This window comes from Alligator mississippiensis, chromosome 1, assembly GCF_030867095.1.
Source record: "Alligator mississippiensis isolate rAllMis1 chromosome 1, rAllMis1, whole genome shotgun sequence".
Taxonomy (NCBI): domain Eukaryota; kingdom Metazoa; phylum Chordata; order Crocodylia; family Alligatoridae; genus Alligator; species Alligator mississippiensis.
The window spans coordinates 5,533,794-5,551,948 of NC_081824.1; the positions used below are offsets into that span (position 1 = coordinate 5,533,794).

The 18,155-nt window shown below is 53.0% G+C and overlaps 2 protein-coding genes across 3 annotated transcripts in view; both read right to left on the bottom strand.

Annotated features, from left to right (window-relative positions):
* ELP3 (elongator acetyltransferase complex subunit 3) overlaps positions 1-2,482 on the bottom strand; it is a 119,891-nt gene extending 117,409 nt beyond the window's left edge. Inside the window, exons 1-2 of one of the 2 annotated variants that reach the window (XM_006260260.4) lie at positions 2,319-2,479; positions 1,779-1,878 (exon numbers count right to left, since the gene is read on the bottom strand). In XM_006260260.4, the coding sequence (XP_006260322.1) occupies positions 1,779-1,878; positions 2,319-2,370 (152 nt within the window). In that variant the 5' untranslated portion in view covers positions 2,371-2,479. Of the gene's footprint in view, positions 1-1,778; positions 1,879-2,318 lie in introns of both variants that reach the window. The other variant, XM_059728379.1, reaches the window with a different exon arrangement.
* Positions 2,483-6,872: 4,390 nt separating this feature from the next.
* Positions 6,873-18,155, bottom strand: part of FBXO16 (F-box protein 16) — a 52,327-nt gene continuing 41,044 nt past the window's right edge. The window contains exons 8-9 of the mRNA XM_019483809.2: positions 11,208-11,433; positions 6,873-10,531 (exon numbers count right to left, since the gene is read on the bottom strand). Coding sequence (XP_019339354.2) covers positions 10,464-10,531; positions 11,208-11,433 — 294 coding nt within the window. The 3' untranslated portion in view covers positions 6,873-10,463. The remainder of the gene's footprint in view (positions 10,532-11,207; positions 11,434-18,155) is intronic.

The window sequence follows — 18,155 nt, forward strand, 5'->3', positions numbered from 1 at the left end:
CAAAGATGGTTTTACTAAAAAAAAAAATGAAAATAGCATGGGGGGCGGGGTGGTCTAGCTGTTCTGTTTTTCAGAAACAAAGAGGGAACTGGGTTCTTTCATTAGAGCAGGGATGTCAAACTCAGTGGGGCTCTTTGTGGGCCGGATCCATCCCAGGGCAGCCATCACAGTGGAAGTGGGACAAGTGGTCATGAGCCAGCAGCACTAACCATGGCAAAAGCAAGCAGCAGCGGGCCAGGCAGCCACAGGGCAAGTGAAGGCTTTATTTACTGAGCAGCCCTCACTCACACTCAATACCACTGACAGCCATGTCTACTGGGGCCCCAGAGCCCTGGATTCTGCAGCAAGCCATACCCACCGCTGGCCCCAACGGTAGTCCAGTGGGCCAGATTCAGCCCACAGACCTTACATTTGACTCCCCTCGCATTAGAGTTTTGTCTAACAGCCATCCTGCAAATTCAGATTCCAGTTAGGTTCCTTCCCTTTATCACAAATAAAACACTTAGTAATTTATTCTGTGAAATCCTGTGCTACTGTCTTTGGATGAGAGCGCAAGGCTGGCGATCCATTAGGAACCTGAGTTCCTAGTTTCAGCAGTTATTCTGCCGTTACAAAGGTTTAACCGAAGGTAAAATATTCTAACAATTCTATTCACTATGTGGGAATCTGAATTTAATTCAGGTCACTTTCCCATAACTGAGTTGACATTAACAGACTGGATAGACTAGTAGTTCTCAACATTTTTAGACTCACAACACCCCTAATGCCAGCTCCTAACTTTCACTCAATTTTTTGAATCCAGAAAAACTCTATAGCGAGTCTTCTGCTGCAAAGAACTCAAAAAGCTCACAGCAGATCAGACCGGTTTTGACACGAGATTCCTATTTGAAATCTCCAGGTTCATCTCGTGAAGCACATGTAGGTGTTTCCGCACCAAAAAGCATTAACATCGTGTGACGTGCTGTGGCACTCTGAAGGTGCCACAGCACCCTGGAGAAAAAGCCATGAGACAGATCAACAGAGTTAATAGGACAAGAGGCTCATTTATGGCTTTTTCCTTCAGATCACATAAGGCCTGTATGTCTAATACGGCATAGGTCCCATGGGACACATGCAAAACGTTAAGCGTGTGGTATAAGATAGACCAGCAGTTCTCAAACCTTTTTGTACAGGACCCATCTGTAAACACCGATGGCCTATCCCAACCCAGCGCCCCTCACTCCCGACTCCCAGCGTGTGGGGCAGGGGGTGGGTGCGCATGGGGCATGGGGCGGGTGCGCAAGGGGCAGCCCCTTGCAGACTGGAACTCCAACAGCCTGCAAGAGAAAACCCACCGTTTCCCTCTTCTTTAAAGTCTGATCACGACCGTTTCACTTTTGGGCCTCGCTCCACGGCTTGAGAAACACTGAAAAACCTCTTCGAGTTACCACGCAAACCAAATTCTGCAAGACCCTTGAAGATATGTTTACACGCATTGTCCGTGCACCCCCTGGAAGCGCCAGCCGCGAAACCGGAAGTGCCAGAGGAAGAGCGCTTCTGGTTTGGCCGCTGTCTTGGCGACTGGCTGCTGGGGGACCCCCGCCCCGTCAGCGATCTGGTGTCCCCCCAGACTCAAGGCACCAGTCGCCCGTGCTTACGTGTCACCAAGACGTGGCAAAAGGAACGCAGTTAGTACAGGGAAACTGGCATTCATGTTGAGGGACGTAGGCTGCCCAGGGGAAGAGGCACACGAAGCCCGAAAGGCATCAGGAACAAGATCCCAGGCCGGCACAACTTACTTGTTCAGGTTGACATCTTTGCCCTGCTCGTGCGCCTCGACCAGCTGCTGGATGATGTCGGAGATGGTCATCATCATCAGCTCCGCCCGGCTGAGGGCTCCTGCATGGGACACCAAGCCCCACCAGGACGCAAGACCATAAGCAGGAGCATTACTGGCTCAGGGTCCCTCCCTCCCGTGTGCCCCCATGATGGCAGCACCTGCCCTCGAAGCCAGGCTGGCCACGTGCTCCTAGCACCTCGCCTACCACCACTGCGCATGCGTGGTGCGCCAACCACGCATGCGTGCGCTCCCCCCCCAGAGGCTCACCGCGCATGCGTTCGCTCCCCAGCGAGGTAACGGCCCCGCGCCCCCTGCCGTTGAGCATGCGCGCGCTTCCCCCCCCCCGACCAGCGAAACCATCCGGCGCATGCGCACGCTCCACCCAGCCCAAGCACTGCGCATGCGTGCCCGTCTCCCCTCGCTTTTCCACGCAGCCCCCGCCACGGCCCCGGGAGAAGTGCGATGCGGCGGGGCCTGATCCTCCTTCCCCCCGCGGTACCTTTTTTCTTCTGCCTCATGTTGCAGCGGGACGGAGCGCAGCGCACCTCCATGGCTCGCACCGCCGACCGAGACGCTCCCCTCGGCGCGCTGTCGTGAAAGGCCGCGCAGGGCTAGCCGTGCTGCCGTAAAGCAGCGTTCCCTCTTGCCCTCCCGCCGCGCATGCGCGGCTCGGCTGGGAGGGGCGGGGCCAGGAGCCCTTCTAGGGGGCGGGCCCTTGTACTCCTTTAGAGTTCTAGAGCCAGAACACGCCGCCCCCAGCCTAGAACCACTTTTGCATCCCTTCTAGAACATCCCAGCTAGAACGCAGAGGCCCCACGCCCAGTCTAGAACCCCTTTGGAGCCTTTGTCCCAGGCCTGAGCTAGTCTAGAACCACTCCTGGAGCTGTTCTAGAAACCCCAGCTAAAACACACTGCCCCGTGCTGCTGGGACATCCAGTCTAGAACCCTTCTAGAAAATCCCAGCTAGAAAACACTGAGCCCTGGTGCTGGGGGTGCCCAGTCTAGACCCCCCCTGGAGCTTTTCTAGAACTCCCCTGCAGGGATGTCCGCTCTAGAACCCCCTGGAGCCCTTCTCAAGTGTCCCACTTAAAACGGGGCCCCTGAGCTCGGGTGTCCAGTCTAGAACCCATGTTGGATCCCGTCTCAAACACCTCGGCTAGACCACGTGGACACCCTGAGTTGGGATGCCCGGTCGAGAACCTCTGCTACGTCGGTAAGACTAAACCCACTGATGAGTTTCTCCCTCCTCCCACAGCTGGCTCTTTGGGAGAGGTGCTGCTGCCCCACATGTTTGATCGCAAGGGGGATATCGTCTTCCCCTCCGAACACCACACGGGGCAGGCAGAACCGCTCCGGCCTGGTCTTCCTGAGCATTGTCTTGTTTTCTTCCACTGCTGAAACGCTCTTCTGTGGTCCAAGGAAAGGCAGGACTTCCTTCCAACGGGAGGCAGGGGTCTAGTATAACTGACTTCAGTGGGAGTAGGAGGAGGCCCACAGCCAATTTGCCGTTAGACACTGAGAAGCTGAAGATGAAAAGACATCTGGGGTGCTACTGAGTGCTGGCGCTCACGGCAAGGCTGTTTCTGACAGCTGACTTGCCAGTGTTTTTATTCAGTTTAATTGCAAGTGTCTCAGTTTCACGGGTGTTCCTTCATTTCACCGTGGGCAATATAGGAAACACAACCATTCACCTTGGGCCTGCACTGTTCAACATCATCAGCGACTTGGACTTGGGGGTGAAAAGCACCCTGTTCAAATTCACAGATGACACTAAGGTGTGGGGGGAAGCGGGCATGCTAGAAGGGAGGGACAGGCTGCAATTGGACCTGAACAGGTGATAGGGGTGGGCGGATGAGAACAGGATGGGTTCAACACAGACAAGTGCAAGGTGCTGCACCTGGGGAGGAAGAACCAGCAGCACACCTACAGGCTGGGGAACTCCCTTCTCGTCAGTGCAGAGGCAGAAAAGGATCTTGGAGTCATTATTGACTCCAAGATGAACATGGGCCGACAGTGTGGGGACACAGTCAGGAAGGCTAACTGCACCTTGTCATGCATCCACAGATGCGTCTTGAGCAGGTCCAAGGAGGTGATCCTCCCCCTCTATGCGGCACTGGTCAGGCCGCAGTTGGAGTACCACATCCAGTTCTGGGCGCCGCACTTCAGGAGGGATGTGGACAGCATGGAGAGGGTCCAGAGGAGGCCACCCGCATGGTCAGGGGGCAGCAGGGCAGGTCCTACAAGGAGAGGCTACGAGACCTGAACCTGTTCAGCCTCCACAAGAGAAGGCAGAGGGGGATCTAGTGGCCTGTTACAAGCTAGTCAGGGGGGACCAGCAGGCATTGGGGGAGTCTCTGTTCCCCTGAGCACTACCAGGAGTGACTAGAAATAATGGTCACAAGCTGGCAGAGGGTAGATTCAGGCTAGATACCAGGAGGCGCTACTTCACTGTCAGGGCAGCTAGGATCTGGAACCAACTTCCAAGCAAAGTGGTGCTGGCTCCTACCCTGGGGGGCTTTAAAAGGAGGCTGGGCCAACACCTCGCCAGGGTTGTTTGACCCCAGCACTCTTTTCTGCCATGGCAGGGGGTTGGACTAGATGATCTGCTCAGGTCCCTTCTGACCCGACCAACTATGAAACCTCCTTATTCCCTGATAATCGGTTTCAAAATCCTGTCAACATCTTTCCGTTCTTCCTAGTTATTGTCATGATTTACTTGCATTTAGGTAGAAGTTTGAGGCACCAGCCAAACTTTGGGGCTTGTCAGGACCTGTATCGGCCATGCTGACCAGCTCCTCTCCATCTTTAATATCTGTGGTCTTGGATAATGACATCCAGTTGTCAGGAGATCACCAGCTACTCATCAATAGTTTCTCTGCCCATAGATATCCATACAGCCTGTCTGTGCGTAGTTCTTGTGATCTTTCCTCATAGGTCAGTTGTGATGGAGTTTATGGCTAACAACATTTTAAGCTTGATATGCATTTCTATTTACTACCTAGAAATGCAAAACACTAGAACTCTTGGTTCAGAGATGATGCTTTCTATTAGACCAGCTAAGAAATTGCAGAAAATATATATATCTTTTTCTGCAAGCTTCTGGGCTCACATGCCCTTCATCAGGCTCAGGGAAAAAATTAAAGATGGTAAAAAGTCCCGATAAGTAGGAAATAAACTTCATTTTTGCACCTATTTACAACCTAGGGGGTTGGTAATACTAACGCACAACACAAGGTGGCAGCACAGTATTTTAATTGGAAGCAGCAGATCAAACCTCGATCCCACCATTGCTGTAATTTTAAAAACTTCCCAATTGGGAAGAAAAACCTAGCAATTGGGATCCTGAGATAAAGTGAATTTGAAAGGGGCTGGATCTCGGGAGGCGAAGGATGTGGTGGAAAGGATGCTTGCAAGCGTGCTCTTTCCCTGTCTCTTTTGCATCTTCTTTCATCCTAATTTGCAAATTAGGATGAAGGAAGATGATAAAGAGACAGAAAAAAGGGAAGAAACAAAAGGATGCTAAAAAAGGCTGGGATTTCCAAGTGATTCAGAGCTGAAGCAGATGGGGGCCAGATTCAGATTCATTTACATAGATGCAAATCAAGTGAAACCGCCTGACTTTGCTGGAATCACACTGGGGTAGCCAAGATCAAAGTGACTCGCAGACAAAAACAAACTGAGCAGAATGAGGCAAGCAGCAGTGAGCTGTGGTGGGTGGTCATGGGCAAGAGGCACTGATGTCACTGTGTACCTGCTACAGGGAGAAGAGCACTTGGGACTTGCAGCTCTTTAAATCCCGGTCTCCACAATTTGAGCTATAGAAGAATCTCCCTTAGATATCATCAGGGATGTGGGAAAATGGAAAACAAATGTGGATTTTCCCGTCTACCCAAGAAAAACGTGGACTTTTTCATTTGAACGGAGATATACATGGATTTTCCACTTTTGCAAAGAGCTCTCTGCAGGCTGGCAGAGCTCCAGCCTGCAAGGTGCAAGGGGCTGGGGCAAGCAAGAAGAGGGCGGTTGGGCAGGGGGTGCCATAAGCATGTGCACGCTCACCCATGCACCTGGCTGCCAGGTAAGTCTGGTGAGGGAGAGGGAGATGGAGGCCCCCATAGGGAGGGAGGGAGGGAGTTGGGCAGGGGCTGGGGCTGGGGCTGGGGCTGCTGCCCAGCCAGATGATATGTGGGGCCTGGGTCCAGAATGTGCAGCCACAGGGGCCACGTGGGGAGCGGGACATCCTTGGGCAGCTCGTCCAGGGGGCAGGGGAGGTGGGTCTGGCTCCCCACTGCTGCATGCACTGCCAGGGAAGCATGGGGTGCACTCCCCCCCAATCTGTGCATGGGACAGGCTGGCTGCCCCCTCTCTCTGGGGCCTCCACAGCCCAGCAGGCAGGACCCAGCCTGGCAGGGCAGAATGGGACCAGATGGGGAGGTGCCGTCGCTGAGAGCCCCCTGCCCACCTGGCAGCAGTGGGGCAGCAGCACATAGTTGTGCCCCTTGCTACTGCCAGGTGGGCAGGGGGCACTTCACTGGGGCAGCGTGGAGCTCCAAGTGACAGCAGTGAGCTTCCCTGCCTGGCCCCGCTCTGCCGGGTCCCACCTGCTGGGCTGTGGAGGCCTCAAGGGGAGGGCAGCAGGGCGAGGAGCCTGATCGTGAGCCTGCAGCAGGCAGCCCACACCTGCCCCCACCTCCTCCATGGGCTCCACTCTGGCCATGTCACCCACGGGAGAGGGGGAGCCAGGCCTTGCGCTCCGCTCCACCACAGCAGCAGCCACTGCCTCCCGTGAGAGGCAGCCAGGGCTTGGGTGCTGCTGGAGGTGGCAGGGGTCTGAGGACCCAGGTCCCTGGCCCCGTAGCCCGGGCAGCTGGGGGCCTCTCTGGCAGAGCTGGGAGGGGTGGGGAAGCCTGTAGGTGAGGAGTGAGGGGCACCAGCAGGGCCGGGGGGATGTGGGTAGGTAGTGTGGGGCCTGGACCCATGTCCCAGGGAGCTAAGGGGGCAGGGGGAGCTCTGATTTTCCATGAGAAGAAACCCAAAATCAAATACCAGAATCTATAGGTACTTAGAATATATTTTATTATAGTGACTGAGGCACTGGTAGGTTTCCAAATTGCTTTAAAACTATATATATATATCACTAAAACATTGTGTTCAGTTGAGACCTATATACAGAGTGGTGTTTCATTTTAATCATGGATTTTGGGGGGTTTTAATCAGAGAATTTGTGATTTTTATCAGAGAATTTGCAACTTTTAAACAGAGAAAACCAGGATCCCTGGTTATCATCGCCACTGTTGGGTATTGGGTATGCTGTTGCTCTTTCCCTGCTTGCTCAGGCTGGTGCTAGGCAAGGTCAGGATGGGCATTGAGCAGAAGAGAGCTCCGCTGAAGACTGGGATGGCCCCAGGTCCACCTTAAAGCCCCTTGCTCTAAGCATGTGCCCCTGCCATGGGGGAGGCAGACAAGTGAAAGCCCTCTCCCTGCTCGTGCAGCGGTCGGGAGAGGAGCTAAGTGGGGCACCTGCTCAGGTGTGTGCTCAGAAGCTCATGTACGACTGTCCTGGCTCAAGTCCTTTCCTTGTGGCATCCCATTCAGTCCACATCACTGTGTTGCCTTGTAAGCGGCATGATCTGTGACACCACTTCTTCCCGCATTGTTTCTCCTTCATCCCAGATTTCCATGCAGAACGCTTCCACAAAACCGTTTAAGCATACTTAGTGGCAGCAAATATTTAGCTCCTCTGTTTTATTCCAGTAACATAATTGGCAGCAGTTACAATTAAGACGAACGTGCAGCTGCACTGCTATTTTGAGCGTAGACCACTCTGGTTCCCTAAGATCTTCTCTAAATTACTTTTACAACACCATAAAGACGAGCTTTTTATAAACCACAGGATTAGACATGTTCCCTCCAAGTCAGTGAGCGCTCGGGATTCAGGGCTTTCATTAGCAGAGGCATTTAAACTAACTGCCTAAACCCACAGCAACTCCGTTTGAGCATATTCAGGCACCTGGGAACATTGCATTTATACTGAACATGCTCAGTGGCTTTGGCAACACATTCGCATGGTCCCTCACGCCCCAGTGTTACCGTGTGTCATGTACTCAGCCACTACCAGATCTAGACATGGATCAATTGCTGGAGATCCTGCTACAGAGAGATGAGTTGCAGCCTAATTCAGGGATGACCAAGTTACAGCCCATGGGCTGGATCCAGCCTGCCGACAGGGCTCTGCACAGGTCTGGAAATTTGACACTATGGTGCATAGAGGCAGCTTTAACTGACACCGCTCCCAGAGTCACAGCAATTAACAGTCATCACTCACCCTGCCACCAAATTTCTGGACCCATGGAGAGCCCCGCAGGCCAGATCCAGAGCACAGAGCTGTATCATCTTCCTCATGGGGCTGCTTGCAGGACTGGATATTTGGCAATAGGAAGAGCAGCTGCTGCCGTGGATCTGGGAACTGCAGCAATTGATGTCACCACTGCCAAATTCTAGCCCAGCCCAGATGGGACAGCTCCGTACTGCAGATCTGGCCCATGGACTGGCCCTGTACCACTCATCTGGCCAGATGGGTTGGACCCCATTAGTCAAAATAGTCAAAATCATAGAACTCTAGAATTGAAAGGGGCCTCGGAGGTCATCGAGCTCATCCCCTGGAGCAAACATGAGGCAGTAGTTTGGGCCTGAGAGGGCTCATAGGAACATTAATAATAAGGCAATCCATGCAGGAAAGCTTTCTTGGGAAGAGGCTTGTAAGGAGCTGTCTGAGGGAGAAGGAAATGGGTGATGTCACAACCCAAGGGTGTAATTTTTGTTTGCGTGTGCTTCGGCACTGCTAAATCATTTCCCACTTGTAGCTTTCTTTGCAGGGTGCATTTCTTGGTTGCAGAGAGGAGATGCACGGTGCAAAGGAGTTCCCACCATTTGTATTCAAATTTGTGCCCCACTATTGGCCAGTTCTAAATTAGTCCTGCGTGGCGGCTAGCGATTGGCTTGCTAGCTGTATAAGAGGCTTGAGTGGTTTCCGCCCAAGTTGGAGGGCTCCACGACTATCAGGAGGAGGAGACTTCATGTCTCGTGAAGATCTCTAAGCGCTGCGGAGCCTATTGGACTCAGCGTGTATTTTAAGAAGGCTACAGGGGTCTGATCAGCCTCTCGCCTCTCCCCGTCGCCGCCCGATCCCTCGACGTACCCTTCCCTGTACGCAAGTTCCACGGAGCCTAGCAAACTTCGTGTGAGTGAATCCAGAGCTCTACCCGGGGTTCGAGTCCTGCAGTTTTTTCCTTCCCGTCGCCGAAACCCCATTGCGACGTACCCTTACGTTCTGCAGGTTCGAGTTTTTTGTTTTGTTTTGTAACCGCAACTCAAGCAAGTTTTCCTGCCTGCACTGCGACCATCTTCGGTGTAAGTAAAATAATCTTAAATCAACCACTAAGCGTCCGTGCCTAATTCTAGCGTGCCGCCTGCCTTCCCCGACCCGGTGTGTCCGGGCTGCTGGCCACAGCCCACCGCGCGGAAAAAGGGCCTCAGACCGCTCCCGGCCCACACAGGTGGCTGGTGTAGGAAATGGGTGGGGACCTTGGTGTAGGAGAAGCATGGGAAACTGGGATGCACTGAGCTACTCACCCCGTAATCTGGAGCTGGAGGCATCCGTGGCACCCTGTGGGAGCAGCGACCTGTCCAGCGTATGCACTGTCTCAGTCCCTGTGCTCTACAGGTGGATGTAAGAAACGGCCGGACACGCAACTTCAGCTGTCACCACCCATTTTGTAGTGAGCAAAGAGACCGAGTCACCCAAGGGCAGTGGTCCTCCAGTGCTTTTCCATGGCTCCTTGGAAGACCAGACAGGCTCTCCCATAATTCACCCGAGCAGATGAACACAAAGATTCGTGGGATGTGCCCACAGGCATCCCAACCACACGCCTGGGGATAGGGGAGCAGCAGCAGCAAAGCTGTGACCTTGCAGTGTGTCCACACTCAGGCTAGGCTTCCCCTGATGCTTTGACCTGGGCAGAGATCACCCGAGTCAATTCTGCAGTGAAGACAGGCCCCGAGTCAAAGTAGAAGGGGGCATCAGCTCCAAAGCAGTAGAGACAGGAAAACATGCTGAACAGAGCTGAGACAGAAAACAAGATACTGGGCCAGCCCTTGGTGTAACCTCAGCTTTGAATCACTTATTTGGATTAGGGTAACAGCAGGGTGCCCCCACCTCCAATCTGAGTCTGTTGTGTTAGGTCAAGGGTGGCCAGGCTGCAGCACGCGTGCCCCAAGTGGCAAGGGCGGCTTCTGTGTGTGGTACATGGCAGATCAGGGAGGGGGAAAGCAGCCCAGTGGTAGGCAAGGCAGGGAGCAGAAAGCAGAGCAGCAGTTTAGGCAGGGGAAGGAGATCAGAGTGGCACTCAGGAGGGCACAGGGCTTAACTTGTGGCAAAACTGCCAAAAAGGGCATTCCCCACTGGTATATGGAGGTCAGCGATGAAAGGTTCATATTGGGACAAGTGACAACTCAGGCTATATCCACTAGACCTCAGGCTCGATTCATAAATGTCAGCAGCTTCCAGTCTTCACTGAGCAGGGCCAGTGCCATGATTGCCACTTTCCAAATGCTGGGCATAGGAGCCCCTTCTTTGCTGAGCATCTTACTCTGCATCCGACCCCGGGTCCGACGGAGGAATTTGCCAGGGCTGAGCCTCAAACAGTGGAGATGCTGGAACAGGAAGAGGAGCCATCGTGAGAATCACACCAAGGCTCACAACTGTAGAGGCCTGTAGGCACCCAACCCGCACAAATCCAGGGGAGTCACGCATGCCCCTGTCTTTAAACATCTACATGCAAAGGCATGTGCAGATTACTTTTAACCCACAAAAACTGAGACCTGCTTTTTAAGCACGGTCAAAACATTCCTCGTTCACTGCCTGCATTTTGGAGACTGAGGGATGCTGTTAAAGACCCCTACGCTGGAGCACAGTCTCTAATGCTGGTCATTGTAGGATGGATGGTCACTGTCCAGTTTGTTCTGAGTATCCTAGGCTATCAGCAGCAATCCAGCTGTTTTAGCTCAATTTGCAGCCTATCCTATCACAGTCAGCTCAGGCTCTGAAGAAACTTCTGTGCCCTGGAGGTGACCACATGGGAGTCAAACTCAGGGAAAGCCTTTGCTAGCATCCAGAACACTATGAAGACCATCATGATAGAGAGATGCCATAGGAAACTTATGTTTGAGGCCTGAAGTCCTGTGCTCATTTAAGGGCTGGTAACTTAGCCCTAAAATGCCCACTGTCTGCTTTGGCCTGGAGGAATATAATGGCAAGTACCCCAGCCTCCAACCCAGAGGGTCCGACTCTGGGTGGCAGCTGCAGAATGAGACAAGATAGCCCACAAACCTGGCAAACTTCTGTCCATCCTTGTAAAGGCCTTCTTCCCTTTTTCACTCAGTTTTGGTACTGGAGGTCGGACAGGTGCTGGTCGTATCCCAGCGTTCCAGCGGGTGCTCTGAGCCAGCATCTTAGCTGTTGCTTTGGTAACGGGATACCCTGGTGACTGGTGAGTAGCCCAACTGGGGCGAACTGGTGTTTTCGGGCCAGAGCCAAGGTCTGCAGAGAGTGACAGCTGGGGAAGAAAGAAAGAAATATTACGCTCTCCTCGGGGCCTGCAAGCAAATGACGGTGTCTGAGCTCCTAGAAATCCAAGACGTATGCTTGGTTTGGACAGGACATGCGGTTCTGGTTTTGCTTTCCAGCAGGGATCTGACATTATAGTTCAAAGCGCTTCCTCACAAGCAAGCTGACTTCTAGCAGAGCCCGGCATTACTTTATGGGTATCTATGTAGACTGGGCAAGAGCCCAACCTGTGAGTGACAAAAGAAGCCAGTTAGTGCATGCATGGTGTTTGCATTCGTTGATTCTCCACATTGACTCACACTTTCATGCCCAAACTCTGCCTCTGAGAGACACGCACGCTGCTCCGACTGAAATCAATGGACAGGCCCCCAAGGGAAGAATTTCGGCTGTTGGGAAATTGGCTGATCTTCACAAAGGAATAAGTGAGGATCAGGTTATTTTTCTGTGTTATGAAGAATTCCAGCTGGCAACAAGCTCCACGTTTACAGCTGCATCTGTGCAGCAGCAGGGAGATGGCATTAGTGCTAAAAACCCTTTGCACTTCCACAGCAGTTTTCATTTGAGAATCAAATGGCACCTAATGTACTAACTGGATCTCGCCGCCTGGCGATTACGTATCAGCCCCGGGGTAGTTTGCAATGCAAAGTGCAGCCATCTCTTAGGCAGGATCTAGTAACGGCTGAGTAGGGCACAGCAGCACCATACAATTGCCTAGGACAGGAAGAGAGGAACATGCTGCTCAGTTCAGTCCACGGGTGCGGTTTAAAAAGGAACACACTTAATCACTGAGTAACCTGGGAGTCACCTCAAAGGATTGGAGGAGGGCTCCTGTCCTCACCCAAAGGGCCATGGGAATATTAACTGCCTCGAGGGCTTCAGTTACATGTCTTGCCTACTGAAAGGTAGTTGTAGCCACTGAGAAGTGCCCTTACGCTGTGCAGAGAGATCAGCTCAGACCTGACCCCAAGGAAGAAGAAACACCCATCGAACCCCACAGCACCTCCATGCGTTCTTCACAATCCTCCCATCCAAGTATTAGCCAGACCTAGCCCTGCTTAGACTTGTGCAAAGCAGCATCAGGAACTTTTGCTTCGCACAACTGTCCAGTAATCTGTTTTTATTTTACTGGGCCATGTCTGTGATTATGCGCTGAAGAGCTTACACCTAACTTTGCACTGATTGTTCACTCTCCAACATGGATCCCAAAACATCGCTCCGGGGGTGCAGGGGCAGTGCAATTAGGGCGTCTCACTATGAATTTAGAGACAGGGCCTGCTGTAGACTCCTGCTAAAGATCACCCCCAATTGACACAGCTGTCAACAGGCACCTGGAGCATTAAAGGTGGCTGGGCATGATGCCAGCCGCAGCATACCCTCTTGTGGACAAGGAGAGACCCTAGTGTGCTGGCCCAATGGGGCACGTCCCCATGAGCAGGAACAGGTGTTTCCCCAGAGACAAATAGCAGCGGCACATATATGCACCACTGCTAGTTGTCCCTGGGCACGCCCTAGCACGTGTGTTCTGGCATGTGGCAGATTGCTACACATGTGTACTCGTGGGGCTGTGCACATGGAGGGCTGCTCTTTGACTTGTGTCAGAAGCTGCATGCCAGCAATATCAAATGGACCCAAATCCCTGGTTCAGCTGCTGTCTGCAATAGCAAACATGCACTAGAAACTATCTACTTAGAAACTCTTTGGGAAGCATTAAGTGCAGGTGGCAGGATGCAGACTTCAGAGCGACTTAGATTGGAAGATTGGGCCCAAAGGAATCCCATGAGGTTCAACAAGGACACGTGCAAAGTCCTGCATTTAGGAGAGAACAACCCCATGCACCGGTACGGGTCGGGGCTGACTGGCTGGGCAGCAGCTCTGCAGAAAAGGACCTGGTGGTGTCAGGGGACAATAAGCTGAACAGGAGCCAGCAGTGTGCCTAAGAAGGCTACCGGCATCCTGGGCTGCATTGGGAGGAGCGGTGCCAGCAGATCGAGGGCAGCGATTCTTCCCTCTGTTCAGCACTGGGGAGGCCACATCTGGAGTGCTATGTCCAGTTTTGGGTCTCCCACTACAAAAAGGATGTGGACAATTGGAGAGAGTCCAGCGGAGGGCCACAAAAATGGTGAGGGGACTGGGGGACAGGACTGCCGAGGAAAGGCTGAGGGAACTGGGATAATTTAGGCTGTAGAAGAGAAGACTGAGGTGGGATTGAATAGCAGCCTTCAGCTCCCTGCCGTGGGGGTTGCAAAGAGGATGGAGCTGGGCTGTCCTCAGTGGGGGCAGATGACAGAAGGAGCAATGGGCTCAAGCTGCAGCAAGGGAAGTTTAGGTTAGATATTAGGAAGAATTTTCTCACGAGGAGGGCAGTAAAACACTGGAACAGGTTACCCAGAGAGGTGGTGGGGTCTCTGTTCTTGGAGGTTTTTAAGACCCAACTAGACAAAGCCTTGTCTGGGATGATGCAGTTGGGGCTGGTCCTGCTTGGAGCAGGGGTTGGACTAGATGTCACCTCCTGAGGTCCCTTCGACCCTCATTTTCTGTGATTCTGTGACTCTTGTCCAGGGCTAAACTTCTGCATGGAAGTGACTGCTTTTCTGCATTTTTCCCCAATTATTTGATTCAGGCAGATAGGACTGGCAGGGGCCTCCAGAGATTTTGAGTCCAGTCCCTTGTGTTTCCAGGCCATCATTCACCAAAGGAATCCCCCAAATCACCGTGTCGAACCCTCACCCATAACTGGAAGGAACAATGCATGAAACACCAAGAACCCCAATAACAGCTGATGGCACAAGATGATGAGTAAGACTTCATGCATAATACTCTGCTTAAATGTAGCAGTAAGTGGGCACATCTACATGAGCTGTTTACTGCAGAGTAGACTAATTAGCTCTGCAGAAAACATCCTGCGTCTACATGTGTGGCCCTATTAGGCCACAGGAAAATAATGAACTCTGCAGCAGGATAGTACTTGTAACTACAAGTACTACCCTGCTATGGAGTTTTTTACTTCACAGCACTGCACACATAGACACTGAAACAGCTGGCTTGGCACAAGGGTGCTTCAGTGGAGGGGCTGCCTGCCAGCTGGCCCTACACTGGAGCACCCTCATGCCCCATCACCCCCTCCACAGCATGGTGAGCCGGGTCTGAGCAGTGCCAGGCTGGCAGGCTGACCTCCTGGGCCTCCTGCCAGCTGGGGCTGCTCCACCCAGCTCAATATACTGCGGATCCAGGCACATGTGTAAACGCAGCACTTGGGAGCAAAAAACTATGGCATGAACTGCGCCAGAGTTTATGGCTTCACCTTAATAGCGCATGTAGACATGCCCAGTGGTGGGCAAATATCAATGGAAAGAGATGCTGATGAGTACGAAGGAGCTGGAAATGTCCCGATGTCGCGATAAAGCATGTGACAATGTGAAGGAGATGGCATGATGGAAGCTTCCTTCCCCTGGAGAAGGAGACACAAAGGCAGGTCGGAGTGGGTGCTGCACCGAGCTGACTGTACCTGGTTTTTACGCTCCTGCGTTCCTGCTGATTCCGCTTTCGAGGGCTTGGGGACAGGAAGGCACAAAGTGTTAGAGCATAAAGCCAGGCTGTGCGTTTCCAGCAGGAGGGAGAGTCTGACCCTGCAAACAGCGTGCTGCGTGATGTGTGCTGGTGCAGCTACACATGGGGACGTGTCACCTGCAAAATAGGGGCTGCAGAGGCGAGGGTGTAGAAATATATCCCAGACGGGACTGAGGCCTGTCAGCACCCGACGCTCCTGCCGTGGCGCAAAACCAACCACGTGGAACACGCTCCCCCAACCCGAAGACATGACTCTTGTTCAAAACACCAGCTCCTGCCAAAACGCCACAGGGGAAATTCTTATCGCCTCAGAACGCAGGCAACAACGTCGATACGACGGCCTCTGTCAAACGCTGTTATTCAGCCAGCCGCGGATGAGTTACAGGCTGACGAAGCCTTGTGGGAGTGCAGCCGCCCCTCGCCCAGAACAGAACACAAAGCCTTTAAGGCAATTAAGGCGATTGCTGAGGTTGCAGGATTTCACAGAGCTGTCAGGAAGATCAGCCTCCCTCATTTCATGGCTTGAATTAAGCGTCTGTGAAATCTGGCACCGGGAGGTTTTGGCATGAAGTCGAGTGCTCCACCGAACACCTGCAGAACCCGCCGTGCTGGTGTTTTTCACAGAGACCCCAGAGAGGGCTAAAGAAGGCTTTGTCTGGGAGCAGGGGCTCACTGCAGGGGCCAGCGGGGCCAGAGCAGTGGCCACCTCTGTCTCAGAAAGGGCAGGAAGGAGACAGCGGCGGTCAAGGCACTAGGCTGAAGCTCAGAGGGCTGCTCTCAACTCCCAGCTCAGGTTTCATCTGCAGGATTGTGGGCAGGTCACTGTACCTCAGTTTCCCATCTGTAAAATGGGATAATACTCCCCTGGGTGATGAGGGTTCTGCAAGCGCCTGGACGTTGTGGGTCCGGCTTGTCGGCCTCGATCCAACACAGACCTGAGCAGGTGCTTCATTCTAAGCATGAGAGTTAGTCCCAGGGGCCGTGTCTGCACGAGCAGGGGTGCGCATTTGCAGCAGCACAAATTTGTGCTGCTACTTTGTGCCACTGTTCATGTCCCTGCCCATGCGCTTTGCAGCGGGACACATTGTCCTGTCACTCCATGTGCTGCAGCGGGAGCTGACTGGGGCACAGGATGCCTTGTGCCCCAGCCAGGCAGGGAGAGGCACATGGAGACAGGAGCAGGCAGCCTTTGGTTCCCTGCTCCCCTGGCTTTGCACGCTGCAGAGCCCGTGCACTGAGGCACCCTGTGCCCAGGCCAGCCACTCCCCAGCGGGCTGGGGCACAGCGTGCCTCGAGACAGGGGAGCAGGCAGCCCTGAGCTACCTGCTCCCCCATCTCGAGGCACACTGCGCTGGGGAGAGGAAGAGCAGGCAGCCCCGGGTTACCTGCTCCCCTGTCTCCACATTTGCCCCTGTGCACGCCACTTTGCTGTGCTTTGCACTGCCTTTTTCTTCGGGGGCGTTTTTTGCTACCGGGAAATCCAGGTAGCAGATTTTGCCCTGGCACTGCAAGTCAGCAGCACCGTGCACAGTTTAACAGGTGCAGTTTGTGGCACCACAGAGAGGTTTGCGGCACCACAAACTGCACGTGTCTGCACGTCTGGGTCGGGCCTTGGGTTTCAATGAGACAACTCACACGCTTGAAGTTCAGCACCTGCTTAATCCCTTTCCTGGATCCAGACCTAAGGGAAGACACATGATGTCAGCGCAGTCCCGACATGTAGAGGGCCTGGTGCATTGCTGAGCTATCTTGGTTTTATGCTGACGTAACTCCACTGGTGTCAGTTTGGGGTGAAACTGGAGAAGCAAAGCAGTGAATCAGGCGCACAGACTTTGCAAGCCCACATCCAGAAACAGGAGTCTCAGGTATAAGCAGCAGCAGCGCGTGGGCTGGACTACAGCCACCAGCAAAGCAGGCAGACGGGTCCGGGCGCTTCCCAGCAAACACAGTAGGTGCTTGCGGCTCTCACCGTGACAATGGGAGCTCCACACTTGCAGGTGAGGGAGCAATTTGGCCCGTTAATCAGAGGTCCAGCCCTCCCAAGCTGAGCTAACTTAGTGTAAAACACACTGGGGGCTTTTCCTATTTCCCACCATAGTTTCCATGACTTTGGAAGTGCAGCTGCATGGCCTGCTCCACATCCATGCTCTCCAGCTTTACTGGAAAGAAAATGTAGGGGCTAAACTTGGACCTGGGCCAGAGGCTGCAGTGCTAGTAACTCCCGCGCCCTCTGAAATGGTTTGCCTCTTTCCTTTCGGTGTTCAACACCCCGGTCTATTCTCACATGTAGAGACCACCAGCCCCCGGGTCCTTATTCAGCACCCCTTTGCCCACCTTCATTGCCCAGTATGAGGCACTGTGGTTTCATTCCCAGTCCGTGATTTCACCTCATAAATCCCTGCCTTTAACAGCTTTGTGTTCCTTTTCCTTTCCCTTTAGTTGCCTGCGGCATTTATTTAGGGGTTTTTTTGTTCAGCATGTCTACAGCTTTCCTGAAGGATTTATTTTGAAGGTGTGAGTTTTAAGCCTCTTACATGGGCTTGGTTGAAAGGCGAGTCTTTTAAAGGCTTTCCCAGCATTACAGCAAACAGATTATTTCTGATGTTCAATAGCTCCATGCAGTATTGTGTGCGTTTCGTCGGCCTGTGGAAAGCACACCTTTGCCATCTTACAAGGCTAGCAGGGTTATAGACTGGAATAGCGTGAATAGCTTCATTACTGAAAGCAGGGAAATCGCACAACTCAAAAGCAGATGAAGTGCATTTTTGATCTGGAAAGTGTAAGACAGTCAACCAGTTCCCCACAAAACTACTGGCATGGGGAGAAATCCCCGGCTATACTGACTCATCCCAGCAAGAGACAGAACCTTGTTCCAGCCCTGTCTGTGACACTGGTGTAACCCCACTGCCCTCACTAGGATGTCTATCGGTGTACATCCCTCTGTCAGTCTTTGCATACTGATAAGGCTGGCAGGGCCTGGTGTGCTGCCACCTGACTTCACTGATCTCAACAGAGCTACGCAGCGGTAACACGTAAGGCTGGGCTGAAACAGGACCCCAGTTTATGTAATGCATTTTGACTTTGAATGAAGAGCACAGCAACACCTTACATTTCTACAGTGTCGTCACTACATATGATATGTTC